Source organism: Carassius gibelio, chromosome A11, assembly GCF_023724105.1.
Source record: "Carassius gibelio isolate Cgi1373 ecotype wild population from Czech Republic chromosome A11, carGib1.2-hapl.c, whole genome shotgun sequence".
NCBI lineage: Eukaryota > Metazoa > Chordata > Actinopteri > Cypriniformes > Cyprinidae > Carassius > Carassius gibelio.
In genome coordinates this window covers 21,688,222-21,706,398 of record NC_068381.1, presented here as the reverse complement: position 1 = coordinate 21,706,398, position 18,177 = coordinate 21,688,222, and the positions used below count along the sequence as shown (strand labels likewise).

The 18,177-nt window shown below is 42.4% G+C and overlaps 1 protein-coding gene across 2 annotated transcripts in view; it reads left to right on the top strand.

Annotated features, from left to right (window-relative positions):
- The first annotated feature begins 16,048 nt into the window (after window positions 1-16,048).
- The window catches only part of LOC128022670 (RNA-binding motif, single-stranded-interacting protein 2), a 55,632-nt gene continuing 53,503 nt past the window's right edge, over window positions 16,049-18,177 (top strand). The window contains exons 1-2 of one of the 2 annotated variants that reach the window (XM_052610453.1): window positions 16,049-16,143; window positions 16,250-16,428. In XM_052610453.1, coding sequence (XP_052466413.1) covers window positions 16,357-16,428 — 72 coding nt within the window. In that variant the 5' untranslated portion in view covers window positions 16,049-16,143; window positions 16,250-16,356. Of the gene's footprint in view, window positions 16,144-16,218; window positions 16,429-18,177 lie in introns of those variants that run through there. The other variant, XR_008185968.1, reaches the window with a different exon arrangement.

Below are 18,177 nucleotides of genomic sequence, written 5' to 3'. Positions count from 1 at the left end.
CGAATGCTTGGCGAAAGAGATGTGTTTTTAATCTAGATTTAAACAGAGAGAGTGTGTCTGAACCCCGAACATTATCAGGAAGGCTATTCCAGAGTTTGGGAGCCAAATGTGAGAAAGCTCTACCTCCTTTAGTGGACTTTGCTATCCTAGGAATGACCAAAAGTCCAGCGTTTTGTGACCTTAGGGTGCGTGATGGGTTGTAACGTGGTAGAAGGCTAGTTACGTACGCTGGAGCTAAACCATTTAGGGCCTTATAGGTAAGTAATGATAATTTGTAACTGATACGGAACTTAATAGGTAGCCAGTGCAGAGACTGTAAAATTGTAATATTTGCTTGACCTCGTAAGGACTACCTGTAGCTTGTTTATTGACGAAGCAGGACAACCACCTAGAAGTGCATTACAATAGTCCAGTCTAGAGGTCATGAATGCATGAACTAGCTTTTCTCCATCAGAAACAGATAACATGTTTCGTAGCTTGGCAATGTTTCTAAGATGGAAGAATGCAGTTTTTGTAACATTGGAAATATGATTTTCAAAAGACAAATTGCTGTCTAATATAACACCCAGATTTCTGACTGTAGAGGAATAATAACCTAGAGACTGTCTAAGACTTGATGGCTGCTCTGCCAGTTGTTCGTCATCAGTTAGGAACCTAGGTCTGCTACTTGATAGCAGTCTTTCCTTTGAAAGCCACATTTCTAGCATTTGTAAAACTGTATTTTTCCATTTCTAAAATATATATATATAAATTACGATCTATGCTCTCAATGTCAAATGCAGAAACATTAATTCATGCCTTCATGACCGCAAGGTTAGATTATTGTGATGCTTTATTGGGTGTTTTTTTTCTGCACGCTTAAGAAAAAAAATTCCAGCTGGTACAAAATGCAGCAGCTAGTTTTCTTACTAGAACCAAGGAGGTATGAGCATATTATCCCGGTTCTGTCAACACTGAACTGGCTTAATCTTGCTTATTCCTTATAAAGCCCTGAATGGTCTAGCAATTCAGTATTTGAATTATTTGTACTATAGTCCTCCAAGTTTGCTGCATTATCAAAACTGGACAACATGATACTCCTCCGACGATGGCTCATCCAGATTCGGGCAGCCAGCAGGAGTCCCCCATTCCCTGCTCCTCCCCAATCATGGTGGACGGCAGCAGGCTCTGGCCCCAGGCTAACGGTGGCGACTCCTCGTGATTCTTTAGCTCTGCCAACATGTCACGCCCCCAGCCGGTCTTGTTTTTCCGGGAAAAATCGGTACAGACTATCTTTCTCTTATGAATATAATAAAACTAAAGACTTTTTGGAGTTATGAAGGATGCAGTACTACTCTATAGGTACTCAAGATTAACAGGAGATTGAGTGAAAGCGAGCATTTGACCCCCCCTTTAATGAGCAAAATGTTCGGATGTTAAACGCATTTTTACACGTTACATGGAGCAGGTGTAGATTTCTTGAAAACTTCGGTGGTCAAAAAAGATTTGGAAAGATCCACAGAGATTCAACGAGATCCAACTTAAAGGTCCCATATTAGCAAAACTGAAGTTTTTAACAGTCAGTCCACAGTAAAATGCACACAGCCTGCATAAAGTAGCTTTTTCATGAACTGTTGTGACTTCAGTAAAAAGCTGACGTCAGAACCACACAGAACCTTCACCACCATAACATTGCTGAGCAACAACAACATGGAAATATGACAAAAAAAGTTAACTTTTACCACAAAACCAGATCGACCGACCTGTTACATTATGTAACCCCCACAAACTCCCTCTACCCAGGGTTTACAGGTTCTCTATTGGACTAGATACTTTAAGTGGGACAAGATCCAAGAAAACACTCAAATACCCAAAACTCCTTGACTAATATCTTTATTATTTTACAATCATAATATTAAAACCCAGGGGCAGCAGGTTAATGCGGTCATAACAGGTTGAATTTAATTAAGAAGCAATGAATGATTTCAAAGATGTTAACTTCCAGCATAATAAAAAGTAACAACCAACAGGATATACTCAGCACAAGATTTCAGTAGTTAGTCAATACATGCATTAAATATATTCACGTGATCACCTCTCACACATAAGTTCATTACACTGCAAAACCTAATAGTCATAAACACCACACCAATAAATGTATATCAAATATTAATCACCACAAACCGTCAATCATACTCGTGCTAAATATCTAGCCGTCGTCAACTGTATAGGAGGCGTATGGGGAAAGGATAACCTGCCCACCCCCTTATACACGCACTCACTCTACACACAAATAGCGCCGGGGGACCATTAGGTTCATACATACATCAGGGCCTCCCCGGCAAACACAGCAGGAACAGACATTAACATCCAACACAATAATAAAAACAACATGTACTGCTGGCTTTCTTACCCGCTACCGGACGTGGGTTCCGCGTTCAGTGAACTCAACGGCGGCCGCCATACGTAAACGGGGAAAACCCCAGCAAAATATCCCTCCCGATCGATTCGCACGAGTCGCACAACAATCCTAAACCCACGTCCCGGCACGGCAGCTCTGGCAAGGAACTCAGCAGCAACAAACCAAACAACCCTCCCGCAACAACAAACACATCATACATTTATAATGCTTCCCTCTAATTACTAATGCCACACAGGTGTTCCTTTTCCCCAGCGCATCATGAGGAACACAGAGGACGCTCTCAGTATTGCCACTCCCCTTCTTTAGGCATGAGCAGCTTACAATTACACTCTCACTCAAAGGATGAATAATCTGACAGGACTGTTACTATGAAGATGATCACATCTAATGTGTATAGTAAAGATGAACTCACCGTGTCTATCTGAAGTCATGATGAAAAAGGATACGCGCGGTGAGTGAGTGGGTTAAGCGCAAATAACGAACACCTGTCTCTTGTTGCAGTAATAGACATCGAGAGTATAAAACACCAGGAGAAACAGGAGCAGGGGAGAGAGAGAAGGACTGCTGGCTGCTACACTTCTGGTTGCAAGCCATCCTCCACTCGGTTTCAAGCCATCCTCCAAACCCAGCAGGAAGACCGCGAGAGGTTCCGGAGCTGGATGGACCGGATGGCTATTGATCTCGCGGAGGACCATATGGTGGCGTGCCCCGGGGTCGGCGAATCTCTTCCATCAGCTTCTCTTTCTCCTTTTGTTTCTTCTCCTTCTCTCTCTCAAATGTCCCTTTACCCAGGTCCCGTCCCGGGGGCGGGGCGGGAATGGCCAGAATCACTATGATGCTTCCCGAGTCTGGCATCGGCTGGGTTGGACCCCGCCCCTGTTTCCCCGCTCTCTCCACGCAAACCGCTTAACCCACTCCCTTCCACTGGAGCGGCGGGGAGGACTAGGCCGGCCTGCTGGTGTTGCGGGGATCCGGACCATTTTGTGGACAGGTGTCCCATTATGAAGGTGGGGATGATGATCCAGGCCATGGACGTCCTGCAGGCTGCCTCCGGTCAGGCTGGGTGGTACCAAATAGCTGTGAGTATCAAGGGGGGTACCTATGAGGCGCTGGTGGATTCAGGATGTAACCAAACCTCAATCCATCAATGTTTGATACAATCCAGGGCATTGGATATGAGCCGCATGGTTAAAGTACGGTGTGTGCACGGGGATGTGGTTGAGTATCCTATTTTGCCAGTCGTTATCAAATTTAGGGGACAAAACCATAGTGTTGAGGTGGCAGTTAATCCGCACCTCCAGCATCCGTTAATTTTGGGGACGAATTGGCCAGCGTTTAAAGAATTATTGGGGGCTTTATGCACGGATGCCTCTTGGGAAAAGAATGCACCGGAGGGGGATGCGAGTGTGCGGGCGGGAGAGACTGAACCGGGACCACTGAGTACTGCCTCAGGGGAACAGAGTGAAATGATTTTCCCCTGGAGCAGTCTCAGGATGAGACGCTGAAACGTGCGTTTTGAACAGGTCAGGACCATCGACGGTCAGCCTCTCCATCCTGGACAGCCACTTACCTGTCCATATTTTACAATAATTAAAGATAGGTTGTATTGAGTGACCCAAGACTCTCAGACAAAAGAAGATACAACCCAGTTATTAGTTCCTAGGAGCCGCCGGGAAATGCTTTTCCAGGCGGCTCATTCTAATCCGATGGCTGGTCATTAAGGACAAGGAATGACATAAAATTTCTTCATGACCCGTTTTTTTTGGCCGTGCATTTACGAGAATGTGTGCAGGTGGTGCGCGGCTTGTCATGAATGTCAGGTGGTAAACCCACCGGCCACCTCAAAAGCGCCTTTGCTCCCTCTCCCATTAATGCAGGTCCCCTTGGAGAGAATTGGCATGGACCTCATCGGGCCACTAAAGTGATCAACACGAGGACATCGTTTTGCATTAGTCATTGTGGATTATGCAACACGATATCCAGAAGCAGTGCCTCTCCGCAACATTTCCGCTAAGAGTGTTGCTGACGCACTGTTTTCTTTAATCTCCCGAGTGGGGATTCCTAAGGAAATCCTCACTGATCAGGGCACGGCGTTCATGTCACGGACATTACGCAAACTTTACAAATTATTGGTCATTAAATCGATTCGAACCAGCATCTCTCACCCACAAACGGACGGGCTTGCCGAATGTTTTAATCGCACGCTTAAGATAATGATTCGTAATTTCATTCAGGAAGACACCAAAAATTGGGACAGATGGTTGAAACCCCTGTTGTTCCCCACGGGGTTTTCCCCCTTCGAGTTGCTCTATGGTCGCCAACCCAGGGGGGTGCTGGAGGTCATAAGAGAGACTTGGGAGGACGGACCTTCTCTATCAAAAAAAAAATCTTGTGATGGACCTGAGAACAAAACTCCACACTTTGGGGCGGCTCTCCATGGAGAATTTGTTACAGGCCCAAGATAAACAGAGCCAGCTGTATAACAGGGGAACCAATTTGCGTGAATTTGCACTGGGAGATAAAGTGCTTGTATTACTCCCAACATCAGGTTCAAAATTACTTGCAAAGTGTCAAGGACCATCTGAGATCACACGGCTATTTGGGGAGTTCGATAATTAGGTTATACGCTCAGATAGGAGAGGAGCGCATCAAATTGATCACCTCAATCTCCTAAAAAAATGGAATGAGGGAGAATCAGTGATGCTGGCGACGGTGATTAGTGGAGAGGATGATCTTGGACCAGAAGCGAATATAAAAAAACAATCTCTCACTCTGGCCCAGGGGGAGATCATTTCTTGCCCTCCCAGCTCATTGATTTGACTACATTACAGGTGGAGTTTGCTGACATGTTTTCTCCCCTACCTGGCCGTACAAATCTCATTCAGCACCATATCAAGACAGAGCCGGGCGTGGTGGTTCGCAGCCGGCCATATCGCTTGCCTGAAAACAAGAAAAAAGTAGTTCAGGAAGAATTAGGTGCGATGCTTAAAATGGGGGTAAGAGAAGAATCCAACAGTAACTGGGCAAGCCCGATAGTTTTGGTTCCTAAGATGGATGGCTCAGTGCGGTTTTGTGTGGATTTTCGCAAGGTGAATGCTGTGTTGAAATTCGACGCATATCCAATGCCACGGGTTGATGAATTACTTGACCAGCTCGGTACGACTTGTTTTTTTTTGTTGTTTTTTTTACATTGGTCTTAACAAAGGGTTATTGGCAGATCCCCTTGTCTCCATTATCCAGAGAAAAAAAATCTGCTTTCACAACATCGTTTGGATTACACCAAATTACACAAACTCCCGTTTGGGCTGTTCGGCGCGCCAGCTACATTTCAGCAACTGATGGACAGGGTGTTGCGGCCTCAAGGTGCATATGCTGCTGCCTACATGATATCATTATATTTAGTAAAGACTGGCAGCAGCATATGCAGCATGTGAGGGCAGTACTGAGGTCGATGAGAGGGGTGGGCTCACGGCCAACCTGAAGAAGTGTGCGATTGGGCGCGTGGAGGTAAAGTATCTAGGTTTCACTTGAGACATGGGAAGGTGCGTCCCCAAACTGATAAGATTGCAGCAGTTGCGACCTGTCCGTGTCCCAAGACCAAAAAGGAGGTGAGACAGTTCTTGGGGCTAGCGGGATATTATAGAAGGTTTGTACCTAATTATTCGGACCTCACCAGCCCCTTGACTAATCTCACTAAAAAGGAAGCACCAGATATGGTTCAGTGGACGGAGCCGTACCAGCAGGCTTTTACCCAGGTGAAGGCTGCTCTATGTGGCGGGCCGTTGCTTCACTCTCCTGATTTCTCTCTCCCTTGTTGCAGACGCGTCGGACAGGGGGCTGGGTGCTCACACCACAGATCATCAAGAAACAGTAACAAAAACAGTGACAGAAATAGCGCATGGATATGTCACATGATTAAGGAATGATTTGAACCCGAAGACTTGTCAGACAAGAGGTGAGTTAATCACAGACTGAACACCCAGGTAAAGAATTAATTAATCTTTTCTGTATCTTTATAGCATTTTAGTTGTGTATTGTTTGTATTGTGATCAGTGTTAGTACTAGATGTGTTGGGGAAGTAACACGTAACATTTTAATTACATTTTGCTAAAATGAACTAAATGACTCGAAAAAAGATTTGTTCATTTTGCTGAACGCGACTCAAAAGTCAGAGTCGGTATAATGATCCGAACTTCCCATCACTAGTCTCGCCTCCCACACTTGAAGTCCGCGACGAGCGTTGTTTTTCTGGCGACGCTGCACTTCTTTGAATCGCGAACTTCAGTAGAGTCTATAAAATGAACCAATCACAAGACATCTTATAGGGGGGGCTCCTGGGGTGGCCAATTGAATTTCAGGGGTGGCCGGCCACCACGTAGACCCGCCCCTGTCAGTCAGAAGAGAGGATCATGAATATTAATTAAACGGGCCAAAATCCGCCTGTTCATAACAGACCTCCTGAGAAAATAGCTGTAAAATATATATTGAAATGTTTTTCTGTACTTATACCGCAAATATATATTCTTAAGGACATCAAAACCTGAAATAAAACTCCAGAAAGCTGTACAATATGTGACCTTTAACAAGCCCTGAACTTATGCTAGCCACTTAAGCTCATGGTTCATTGTGTCAGTGTGACGGTGGGATGAAGGAAAGGCTGGAAACAAATGCGAGTTAACAGTTTTTAATGAAAATAAACAAACAAACAAACATGAGGGAACAATGAGGCTGAGAAGACGATAATCCAAGGTGGTGGTGAGGAGGTGAGGAATCCAGATGATGGCGGTAAGAAGGCAGCAGGAGAGGATGGCACAGGAACTGCGGGGAATAGAGCCGAAGGGAAGTGTTTGTAGCTGAGTGGTAGTGAGTAGAGTGGATGAGGTTCTGGGAAAACACAGACATCCAATGCAGACAACACTGAAGCCGACAAACAGGGTAGAAGACATTAAACAAGGATCTCACAAACACAAGACGATAAATAGGGGATGATGCCCACAAACTAATCAGTGCAGACGCGTAACACACAGACTTCACCAAACTTCAGTGCAAACACCCAGAGATCACGGTTTACCAACCGTGACAGACCCCCCTAAGAACTCCTCTTGGAGTTTCCAGAAGGGCCTACCTGCTGATTGTAGTCATCAATAAGGGAGTGATCCAATATGTCCCTAGCAGGTACCCAACTCCTCTCCTCCGGACCGTAACCTTCCCAGTCCTCCAGGTACTGGAATCCACGTCCCCTCTGTCTCAAGTCCAGAATACGATTTACCGAAAGTCGGTTGCCCATCTACGAGACGCGCTTAGCTGACACTGGCAACAAATTGTGGGCCTACTCCACCATAGAGATTTTTTGACTCCAGGAAGAAGGATTCTTGGAGACCAAACATCGCCACGTCCTCTCTAAATCTTGGTTGGCTCGCTCAGATTATCCGTTACTTTGGGGATGATAACCCGAAGACAAGCTAACTGACGCTCCTAACAATTTGCAAAACTCTTTCCAAAATTTGGATTTGAACTGAGATCCCCTGTCAGAAACCATGTCTACCGGGAGGCCATGAAGCCGAAAGACGTGATCTAGGACAGTGACCGCTGTCTCCTTGGCTGTAGGTAATTTGGGCAAGGGAATGAAATGTGCCGCCTTCGAGAACTGGTCCACTACGGTCAAAACTACGCCATGCCATTAGAGGGCGGGAGGGTGGTAACAAAATCTAGAGTGATGTGGGACCAGGGTCTCGAAGGGACCGACAGCGGTTGAAGAAGCCCATCAGGAGGTCAGTTAGATGACTTACCACTGGCGCAAACTGAGCAAGCCAAAACAAAATCAAGGACGTCATGAGCCATACGTGGCCACCAGAATCGTCTAACCAACCCATTAGTTCTACTTATCCCTGGGTGACAAGCTACATTAGAACAATGACCCCACTGCACAACCTCAGACCTTAACTCCTCCGGCACAAATAAACGATTCGGTGGACAACCGGACGGAGGCGTTACCCCTTGTAAGGCCGTCTTGACCTTCGACTCAACCTCGCATACGAGTGTTGAGACCACTAACTTCTCAGGTAAAATACACTCGGGAGTCATCGGGCGGGTGGAGGGATCAAAAAGGCGTGATAAAGAGTCGGGTTTGACATTCTTGGAACCCGGGCGGTACAATAAAGTAAACTCAAAACGACCGAAAAAAAGTGCCCACCGAGCCTGCCTGGAATGGAGTCTTTTGGCAGTTCTAATGTACTGTATATTCTTATGATCGGTCCAAACAATAAAAGGAACCCCTGAACCTTCCAGCCAGTGACACCACTCCTCTAATGCTAATTTGACGGCCAACAACTCTCTATTGCCAATGTCATAATTACATTCGGCAGGAGATAGTCGATGAGAGAAAAACGCGCAAGGATGTACCTTATCTTCCGAAGCAGCACGTTGGGACAACACTGCTCCCACCCCCACCTCTGACGGGTCGACCTCCACCACGAACTGCGTGTGGGATCACGGACCACAAGGATGGGAGCCGAAACGAAGCGGCTCTTGAGGTTAGCGAACGCAGCCTCAGCTGCGTCCGACCACCTGAACGGAGTACTGGGGGAGGTCAAGGCTGGCAGAGGTGAGGCTAGTTGGTTGAAATTGCGAATTAAACGCCGATAGAAATTGGTTAACCCCAGAAACCGCTGTAGGGCCTTACAGGAATCTGGGGATGGCCAATCTATCACAGCCTTAACCTTGTCAGGGTCCATACGTATTCCCTCGGACGAGACAATATATCCTAGGAAGGGAACAGACTGTGCATGGAATACGCATTTCTCCACCTTGACAAAAAGCCCATTCTCAAGTAACCTCTGGAGCACTCGTCTGACATGTTGAACGTGTTCCTGGAGAGATGAAGAAAAAATCAGTATGTTATCCAGGTAAACATATATAAACTGATCTACCATATCTCTCAACACGTCATTAACGAGTGCTTGGAAAACTCTGGGCGAGTTGGAGAGCCCAAACGGCATCACCAAGTATTCAAAGTGTCCTCTGGGGGTATTAAAGGCGGTTTTCCATTCATCCCCCTTCCTGATGCGGACCAAATGATAAGCATTACGTAAATGCAGTTTCGTGAATATGGATGCTCCCTGCAACCTCTCGAAAGCTGAAGACATGAGTGGTAAAGGATAGGTGTTCTTTATCGTGATGTTGTTCAGCTCTCGGTAATCAATGCAAGGTCGCAGGGAACCATCCTTCTTACCCACAAAGAATCCCGCCCCCACTAGAGAAGAGGAAGAACGGATGAACCCAGAAGCTAAGGAATCAGAAATGTATTTCTCCATGGCCTCCTTCTCAGGAATAGACAGAGAGTATAACTTGCCCTTAGGCAAGTCGGACTCGGACACCTGTGCCACCAGCGCTTGGACAGCGCGTCCGGTGTTAGAGATGCTCTCCTGCTGCTGATCCATACGTTTGAAGTCCGTGAGGGTGTTGGTGCTCGCTGCTTCCATGATTGGTGAGATCGTTTTGTGACGGTGGGATGTAGGAAAAGCTGGAAACAAATGCGAGTTAACAGTTTTTAATGAAAATAAACAAACAAACAAACACGAGGGAACACTGAGGCTGAGAAGACGATAATCCAAGGTGGTGGTGAGGAGGTGAGGAATCCGGATGATGGCGGTGAAAAGGCAGCAGGAGAGGATGGCACAGGAACTGCGGGGAATAGAGCCGAAGGTAAGTGTTTGTAGCTGAGTGGTAGTGCGTAGAGTGGATGAGGTTCTGGGAAAACACAGACATCCAATGCAGACAACACTGAAGCCGACAAACAGGGTAGAAGACATTAAACAAGGATCTCACAAACAAAAGGCGTGAGACAAGCAAATAAATAGGGGATAAGTAATGAGTGACAGCTACTGCTGATGACAATTAACGGAAATGCCCACAAACTAATCAGTGCAGATGCGAAACACACAGACTTCTCCACAAAGTGCAAACACTCAGAGATCACGGTTTACCAACAGTGACAGTCAGCCCATATATGGGTTCATTTGAAAGCTTAGAGTATTTCCTTTACAAAGAATACAATGTCTCTTGGAATCTTTTATGATACATTAAGCAGGAAAATTAAGCTTAGATGTATTCATGCCACACAAAATTTTCCATCTAACAATTGCAAATAATTTTTCCTCAGAATGTGCATTTTATATATTTTTCAAAATACAGTCAGTTGATATATCACAAGAAAGGTCTCATTCTTGGGAATTTCACTATTTAGATTATTTCATTCGATCGAATTATCTTCAATATAATGTGAAATTTGTTACCTCAGAGCAAACTTTCATATGGGCAAACAGCCTAAAACTATATATTATATTTTAGAATATGATATCTTCTTTCAAACAAGACCATTTTCACATTTCAGCATGCTTCCATCGGTGAGAGATATAGCATTTTTTCCAGATGCGCACCAGAGACAAAAATACTTTTTGCCAAACACACGCTCTCCAAATCATAAGCAAGATTTCCCATCCAGCGGTTCTCATCTTTTACAACTCTGTGCTGCCCAGTGGACTGCAGTGGGTCAGATTTACATGTCACTCTAGCTCAGCAGCCATTCAGAGCTGTGGAATTTGAGATTTCAGTATCAACAGAGGAGAGGGTGAGCGGGTGGTCAGAGAGTGGTTCCAGGTCAGCTCTGCAGCTGCGTAGCTCTCGAGATTTGTAGTTATATTTGAACTGTTTTGAAGACAAGAATAGCTTGCGGAAAGGCTAACACATCAGCAGCTTGGATAGTAGCAATCTATAAACATCATAATTAAATGTATAGATGATGAAGTACGTTCAGTTGCACCGTGGAGAGGAATAAACATGTGGCTGGTGAAGGGTTTATCAGCGCGTTTGCTCCGTTTTTTATAGAATCTTTATTTTGAAACGTGAAGGCACATTTAACAATCTGATAAACTGTTTATTGACAGAAAAGTACAGTGCAGGATGCATTTCAATGAATAAACAGTAAATATACATGGATCATCACAGTGCTGTGTGGATGAACAGTTCTGAAGATCAGAATAGCAGCAGCAGGATGGTTCAGCTAAATGAAGGAGCTGTCATCTTGTCTTCAGGATGTAGACATATAAAGTTGAAGGATGTAGATTCTATTTTAGCTTTTGATTAACCAGATATATTTTATAATTTATACAGTCTTGTGTCTCCTGAAAGAATAACTGATTGTAGAAAACACAACATGTGAAATTTGGTCCAGTTTATGCCATTTTGTATATTACTACTTAGAAAAACATAAAAATGAAACATAGTAAAAAACCTAAATGAAAACATTAAAACAGAGTGCACATGCGAGAGAGAGAGAGAAAGAGAGACTGCCTGAATGACTGAGCGTGTCCTTCATCAGGTTAAGTCATATTCATAAAAAGTAGTTTGTGATGTGCCAAGAGTAAAGTTATGATAATATCCTAATTTAAGGGTTGTGTACTACTCCCCCATGGCTGGTGTCAGCACCGGTCAATGCATTGATTTCTGTAAAGTGAAGCATCAGCTTCAGTTTTTCCCAAGTTGTTTAACTCAGTGTTTACCCTCAAGTCATTAGCTCCACCTTGCGCCGTACCTTGTGACCAGAAGAAAAGTATGGAGCCAAAAGAGTATCAATAAAGATAAATCCACACACTACATTCACATATGCACACATAGGATTCATACATGCACACACATAATTCATAAATACACACACAAGATACACAAATGCGCACAAAATTCACAAATGCACACACAAAATTTAAAAAGCACAAAAGGTTCACAAATGCTTACAAAAATCAGAAATGCACACAAAATTAAGAAATGCACACACAATTCAGAAATGCAAACAACATTTACAAATGCACTCAAGATTCACAAATGCACAGGACAAGATTCAGAAATGTATTTCTGATGCACACACACATATATCTTGATTTACAAACTGCTCGCGGTCTGTGAACTTAACTGTATTTGTGTGTGAATTTTGAGACTCCTCTGACTTGGCTCGACACACAAATGCCTTTTTTAAACAGGGAATGATCTGCAACCAATCAGATATCTCCCTTGTTTGAGCCAATCACAAGAATGCACCCCACGTGGTGGATTGTTTACTTATAAGCCAATCAGCGAACGACTCACTTTCCTCAATCAGCGAAAGACTCACTATCCTCAGCGAATGATTCACTTTCCTCACGCAGCGAACGACTCACTTTCCTTAGCGAACGACTCACTTACCTCACGCAGCAGGCGACTCACTTTGCGCAGCCGGACACCCACTTTCCGCAGCCGGAGAGTCAGTTTCCTCTCGCAGCGAACGACTCACTTTCCTCACGAGTGCATTTGTAAATGTTGTTTGCATTTCTGAATTGTGTGTGTATTTCTGAATTTTGTGTGCATTTCTGAATTTTGTAAGCATTTGTGAATCTTCTGTGCTTTTTAAATTTTGTGTGTGCATTTGTAAATTTTGTGCACATTTGTGTATCCTGTGTGTGTATTTATGAATCATGTGTGTGTATGTATGAATCCTGTGTGTGCATATGTGAATGTAGTGTGTGCATTTATCTTTATTGAGACTCTTTTGGCTCCATAGAAAAGAGGACTAATTTTAAGAGGGAAGGAAAGGGTAACGTTTCTGATTAAAGATTACTAGGGTACATGGATTTTACTAAAATATAATGAAGTGCACAGATAAATTATTTATAATAAACACTACAGTATTGAATAAAAAAATTGATTTCCATTTAGATTTATGGTGACTTTAAAGAAAAATCTCCAAGGAAAATGATGAAAAACAAGGCAAATTTCATTAAATCAAATGAACCATTTTTTTATGCTGAATTTGGTTGTTCAAACTGGAGAAATCAGCATAACAGTGAAAGCTAACACCATGTTTCCTAATGATATCTCCCAAGGGTAACATGTAAAGCTTGAAGAGTAGCGGCCCTAGTACTGTGCCTTGAGATACTCCATACTGCACTTGTGATCAATATGATACCCCTTCATTCACTGCTACAAATTGATGGCGGTCATATAAGTACATTTTAAACCATGCTAATGCACTTCTGTTAATGCCAAAACAGTGTTCAAGTCTATGCAAAAGAATGTTGTGGTCAATAGTGTCAAATGCAGCACTAAGATACAATAAAACTAATAGAGAGATACACCCACGATCACATGATAAAAGCAGATCATTTGTAACTCTAAGGAGAGCAGTCTCAGTACTATGATACGGTCTAAATCCTGACTGGAAATCCTCACAGATACCATTTTTCTCTAAGAAGGAATATAATTGTGAGGGTACCACCTTTTCTAGTATTTTGGACAGAAAAGGGAGATTCGAGATCGGTCTATAATTAACTAGTTCTTTGGGGTCAAATTGTGTTTTTTTTTTTTTAATGAGAGGCTTAATAACAGCAAGTTTGAAGGTTTCGGGGACATATCCTAATAACAATGAGGAATTAATAATAGTCAGAAGAGGATCTATGACTTCTGGAAGCACCTATTTTAGGAATTTAGATGGAATAGGGTCTAATAAGAGAAGGCAGAGAATTCCACAACCTGGGAGCAATACAAGAGAAAGACCTTCCACCCACAGTCTTGAGATTACAATGAGGCTGGTACAGAGAAAGAGAACCAGCAGAGTGGAGAGACCGAGATGGTGTGGAATTTTTGACCAATTTACAAATATAATCAGGCCCAGCCCATGTACTGCTTTATAGGTAATTATGCCTTGATGTTGTAAAGGCGTGAATAAGCCTTTCTGCATCAGGCATAGAGAGAAATGATCTTATACGTGCAATTTTCTGAAGATGATAAAAGCTACTTTAGTAAAAAATTAAATTAATGAGTGATAAAAGTCAGCTGTGAATCAAAAATCACACCAATTTCCACACCTGTACAGAAGGGAGAATCTAGCACTCATCCAATGTACGTTTAAAATTATTACATTTATTTACAGTGGTTGAGGTGCCAATCAGAAGAACTTCAGTTTTTGAAGAGTTTAACTGTAGGAAGTCTATTTCATCCAGATCTGTATTTCCAGTAAACAAGCAGATAAAGCTAAAAGTGCTGATGTAACATCAGGTTGAGTACTAATATAAATCTGGGTATCATCTGCATAGCAGTGATATCCCAGACCATGCTTTGAATAATCTGCCCAAGAGGCAACATATAAGTGCTGGAAAGAGTAGGACCCAATACCGACTCCTGAGGGACGCCCTGCTGCAATGGAACAGTCTGAGATCTATTTGTACCAGAATAAACAAATTGAGTTTGTTCTGAAAGATATGATTCAAATCACTTTAAAGCTATACCAGAACGACCAATTATGTAACCTGTCCAGCAGTATAGTGTGACAGATGGTATCGAATGCAGCACTGACATCTAACAAAACCAAAATGCCACAAGCCCCAGAATCTGCTGCAATGGTAATTCAAAGTGCTTTACATAAAATAATAATAATAATAATCAACAATAAAACAAGGAATTTAAAAACTTTGAAAATGATTAAAAGAGGTTTAAAATTAGTTTTAAACAGTTAAGATTAGAACATGATTATACATAAAATATAGTGCAATCAGCATTACACAGTTCTCATTCAAGTTTCTCAAAGTCTTGACTGGAAACAAAACATCTAATTCTTGCAATGTTTTTTAGATGATAGTATGCTTATTTAGTTACTGCTTTGACATGACTACTGAAACTAAGATCTGACTCCAGAATCACACCAAGATTCCTGACTTTGTTTAGTTGTTTGTTCCCTAGAGTCAAGGTATGCATTCACCTTGAAAACTTAATCTTTGTTTCCAAATGAAATGACTTGGTAAGGCTAGGTAAATCTGGGTATCATCAGCATAGCTGTGATAGGCAGTTTGGTTCTTTCTCATTATTTGACTTAGGGGAAGCATATACAGGCTAAACAAGAGCGGTGCAACAATTGAGCCTTGTGGGACTTCACACGTCATGGACGTCCACTTAGACTTCAGCTCTGCTAAATATTCACATAAAAGCCTCTCCCTTCTAAGTATGACCTGAACCATTTGAGTACCATCCCAGAAAGCCTGACCGAGCTTTCCAGTCTCTCTAGTAGTATGTTATGATCGATATTGTCAAACGCAGCACTGAGATCTAGTGGGACCAGAAAAATATGAAGAAATGGCAATTGTGTAAATTTAAATTAAATAAATAGCCATCAAAACAGAATTGAATGGTGTGTAAAGCCAACCCTATCTCCAATACAAACACAAAACAATTCAAACATAATACAACTAACACAAAAGTAGGCTACATTAAAATGCATCTGAAAAAAAAAGGTTGAAATTTACATTGGTAATAAAAGTGTAACAACAAAGTATTAAATGTATGAAAATATTTTCTAATTTCAGTGCACTATTCCAAGTTGGAATTTGAAAATCTGTAATTATCTGAAATGGCCTCTACAATTGAAGGACATACGTTATAGAATCATAAAGAATGTTTATCCTGCTACTGAAATGTTATGGAAAGGAGTCTGTTTTGAAGTAGAGTTTTGAGAATTTTGTATGAATGAGCCTGAAAGTATTAAGTGATATTTATCTTTTTTTTTTTTTTTCCTTGCCCAGTCACATTGCATTTCCGGATCTTTGGGTCTTAGAATCTTTGCAGCTGGTTACACATTAGCACTGACCTTCCTTCATTGAATTCATTTCAGGTTTTGGCTTATGTGGATGGTCTCTCGAAAAAGATGTTAAACATTATTACAGGTAAATATCACATACATAATAGCAAGAGGAATGACAGTAAACAGATTAAAGAGATTTACTTCTAATAAGATTCTGTTATGTTTGAAATGCTGTTTTGTTCCCTGAGTTAGTAGATTTTAAAATGTTCACAAAAAAAGAAAAAAAGAAAAGATCCCGCCTGAACTTCCTCTGACTGACGTCAGCCTCGCCGCTCCGGACCCCGCGCTGAGAAAAATGCTGCTCTCCGTACCGCCAAGGACGGGAATCAACCCCTACAGCGGATACAACAGCAGGAACAGCAAAAAGGTAACGCAGACGGGCTTTTCTTTGTGTTTGACTCTTGTTTTCCAAAACCAGTTGCTTTCTATGCGCAAATGTGAGCTGCAGTGTCCTTGACAAATCAACTCCAGCTTTCTGCGGGATCATTTTCTCTAGAGCTGCATACTGCGCGTTTAAAAGACGGCTCAGGATCGGCTTGGTTTGTTCGGGAATGGCGGCTTTCATTAGTTTCTGGTAATAATAGCTACATTTCGTCGAGTAGCTGTAATCGTTCACACGCACTCACATTATTACACAAATCGATTTCCACGGGTTTACAAGCGAAGTTTCAGCTACCCTCGGAAGAGGAGAACTTTGTTAGGCGAGGAAATTATGGAAAATGTACTTTCCCACAGGGGAAAAAGGTTTGGGGGGAAATTGAAGACACTGATATTATTGATGAACTGTTCAGATGTGACTAGAAACGGAATTCTGTATAGCAGCAAAGTAGGGATGCGGGTGTTTTTATGTTTCCGCGAAAGTTTTCAGCGGTGGGAAAATACAACGCCCCACCCCTTGATAAACCCACCGTGACGCTTTGACTGTCGCGTTGTGGAGTAATAACATGGAAAAGAGTTTCAGTTCAGCGAACTTATAAGGCTGTGTGGACAATGCTTTCGCCTCTCGTGACCGCCCATGTTTGTTAAATGACCAAAGCAGTAACTTCGACGAACAACGCGACGCGACAGCCCTAGAACGCTGTCAGCGGAACCAGCGCGCGACGCAACGTTTACAAACGAAGCGCGTGCAGTGTTGCCAGCTGAGCTGTTTATAATGTGAGCGTTCCTGTCGCGTCGCGCGGTAGATGGGGTTAAACAGTTACATAATTCAGGATGTGAATGTTCCATTGTTTCCAAGAACTTATCAAATGCGACACTGTAGACTAAATGTCACACACATTCAAAAGATGATTACAGATCAGTGCTCTCCTTCATACATTTCCCATAGTTACCAGTAGTTAGTTAGTTTATTGGTTTATCATGATTTTGAACGTATAAAAGACCAACAGTTATATATAATGCCGCCTGTATGTATTTGTGTATATATTATATAGGTGGAGAGAATAAGGCTTGACAATGTATGTTTGTTGTTAATATATTTCATATTTAAAAATGAAATGCAAAAAATATAAAGTTGCATTATATTTGGTAGATACTTTAATCCAAATTTGTATAGCATTCATGTTGTACATTTTTATCAGTCCAAGTGTTTGTGAATGAAACCCATGACTTTGGTGTTGGAATGTGGTTCTTCAACCAGTAGAACTGAAGGAACTACAGGAGTTTAAAGAACGCAAGCATAATGGTTAGACTTCTGAAGGCTGTTGATGATAGTTGTGCAAGAGTCAAGTGACTGGAATGTTTGACATCTCTGCTGATAGATACACGGCTCATGACGCAGTGCATCACAGTGATGCCGACAGTCAGAAAGAACACTGGCACAGACGAATCATCAAACTGATAGTGCTTTGCACTTATACATTTCCATGTATTATACATTTCAATTATTCATGTCAGTACATTGATTATATATAAAAAATGCAAATTTGCAAAAAACATTCAAATGTGCCACTCAAGTTCCTTTCAGGGTTTATTTTTGTGGGTTAGTTTGAATGGCGATTTTTTTTTTTTTTTTTTTTTTTTTTTTTTTTGAGAGCACTTTCGCTTTACATGGTAATTGAAAACTGAAAGTGAAATGAATATCTGCTTGCTTTATCTGAGAAATGCATTAAAGGGA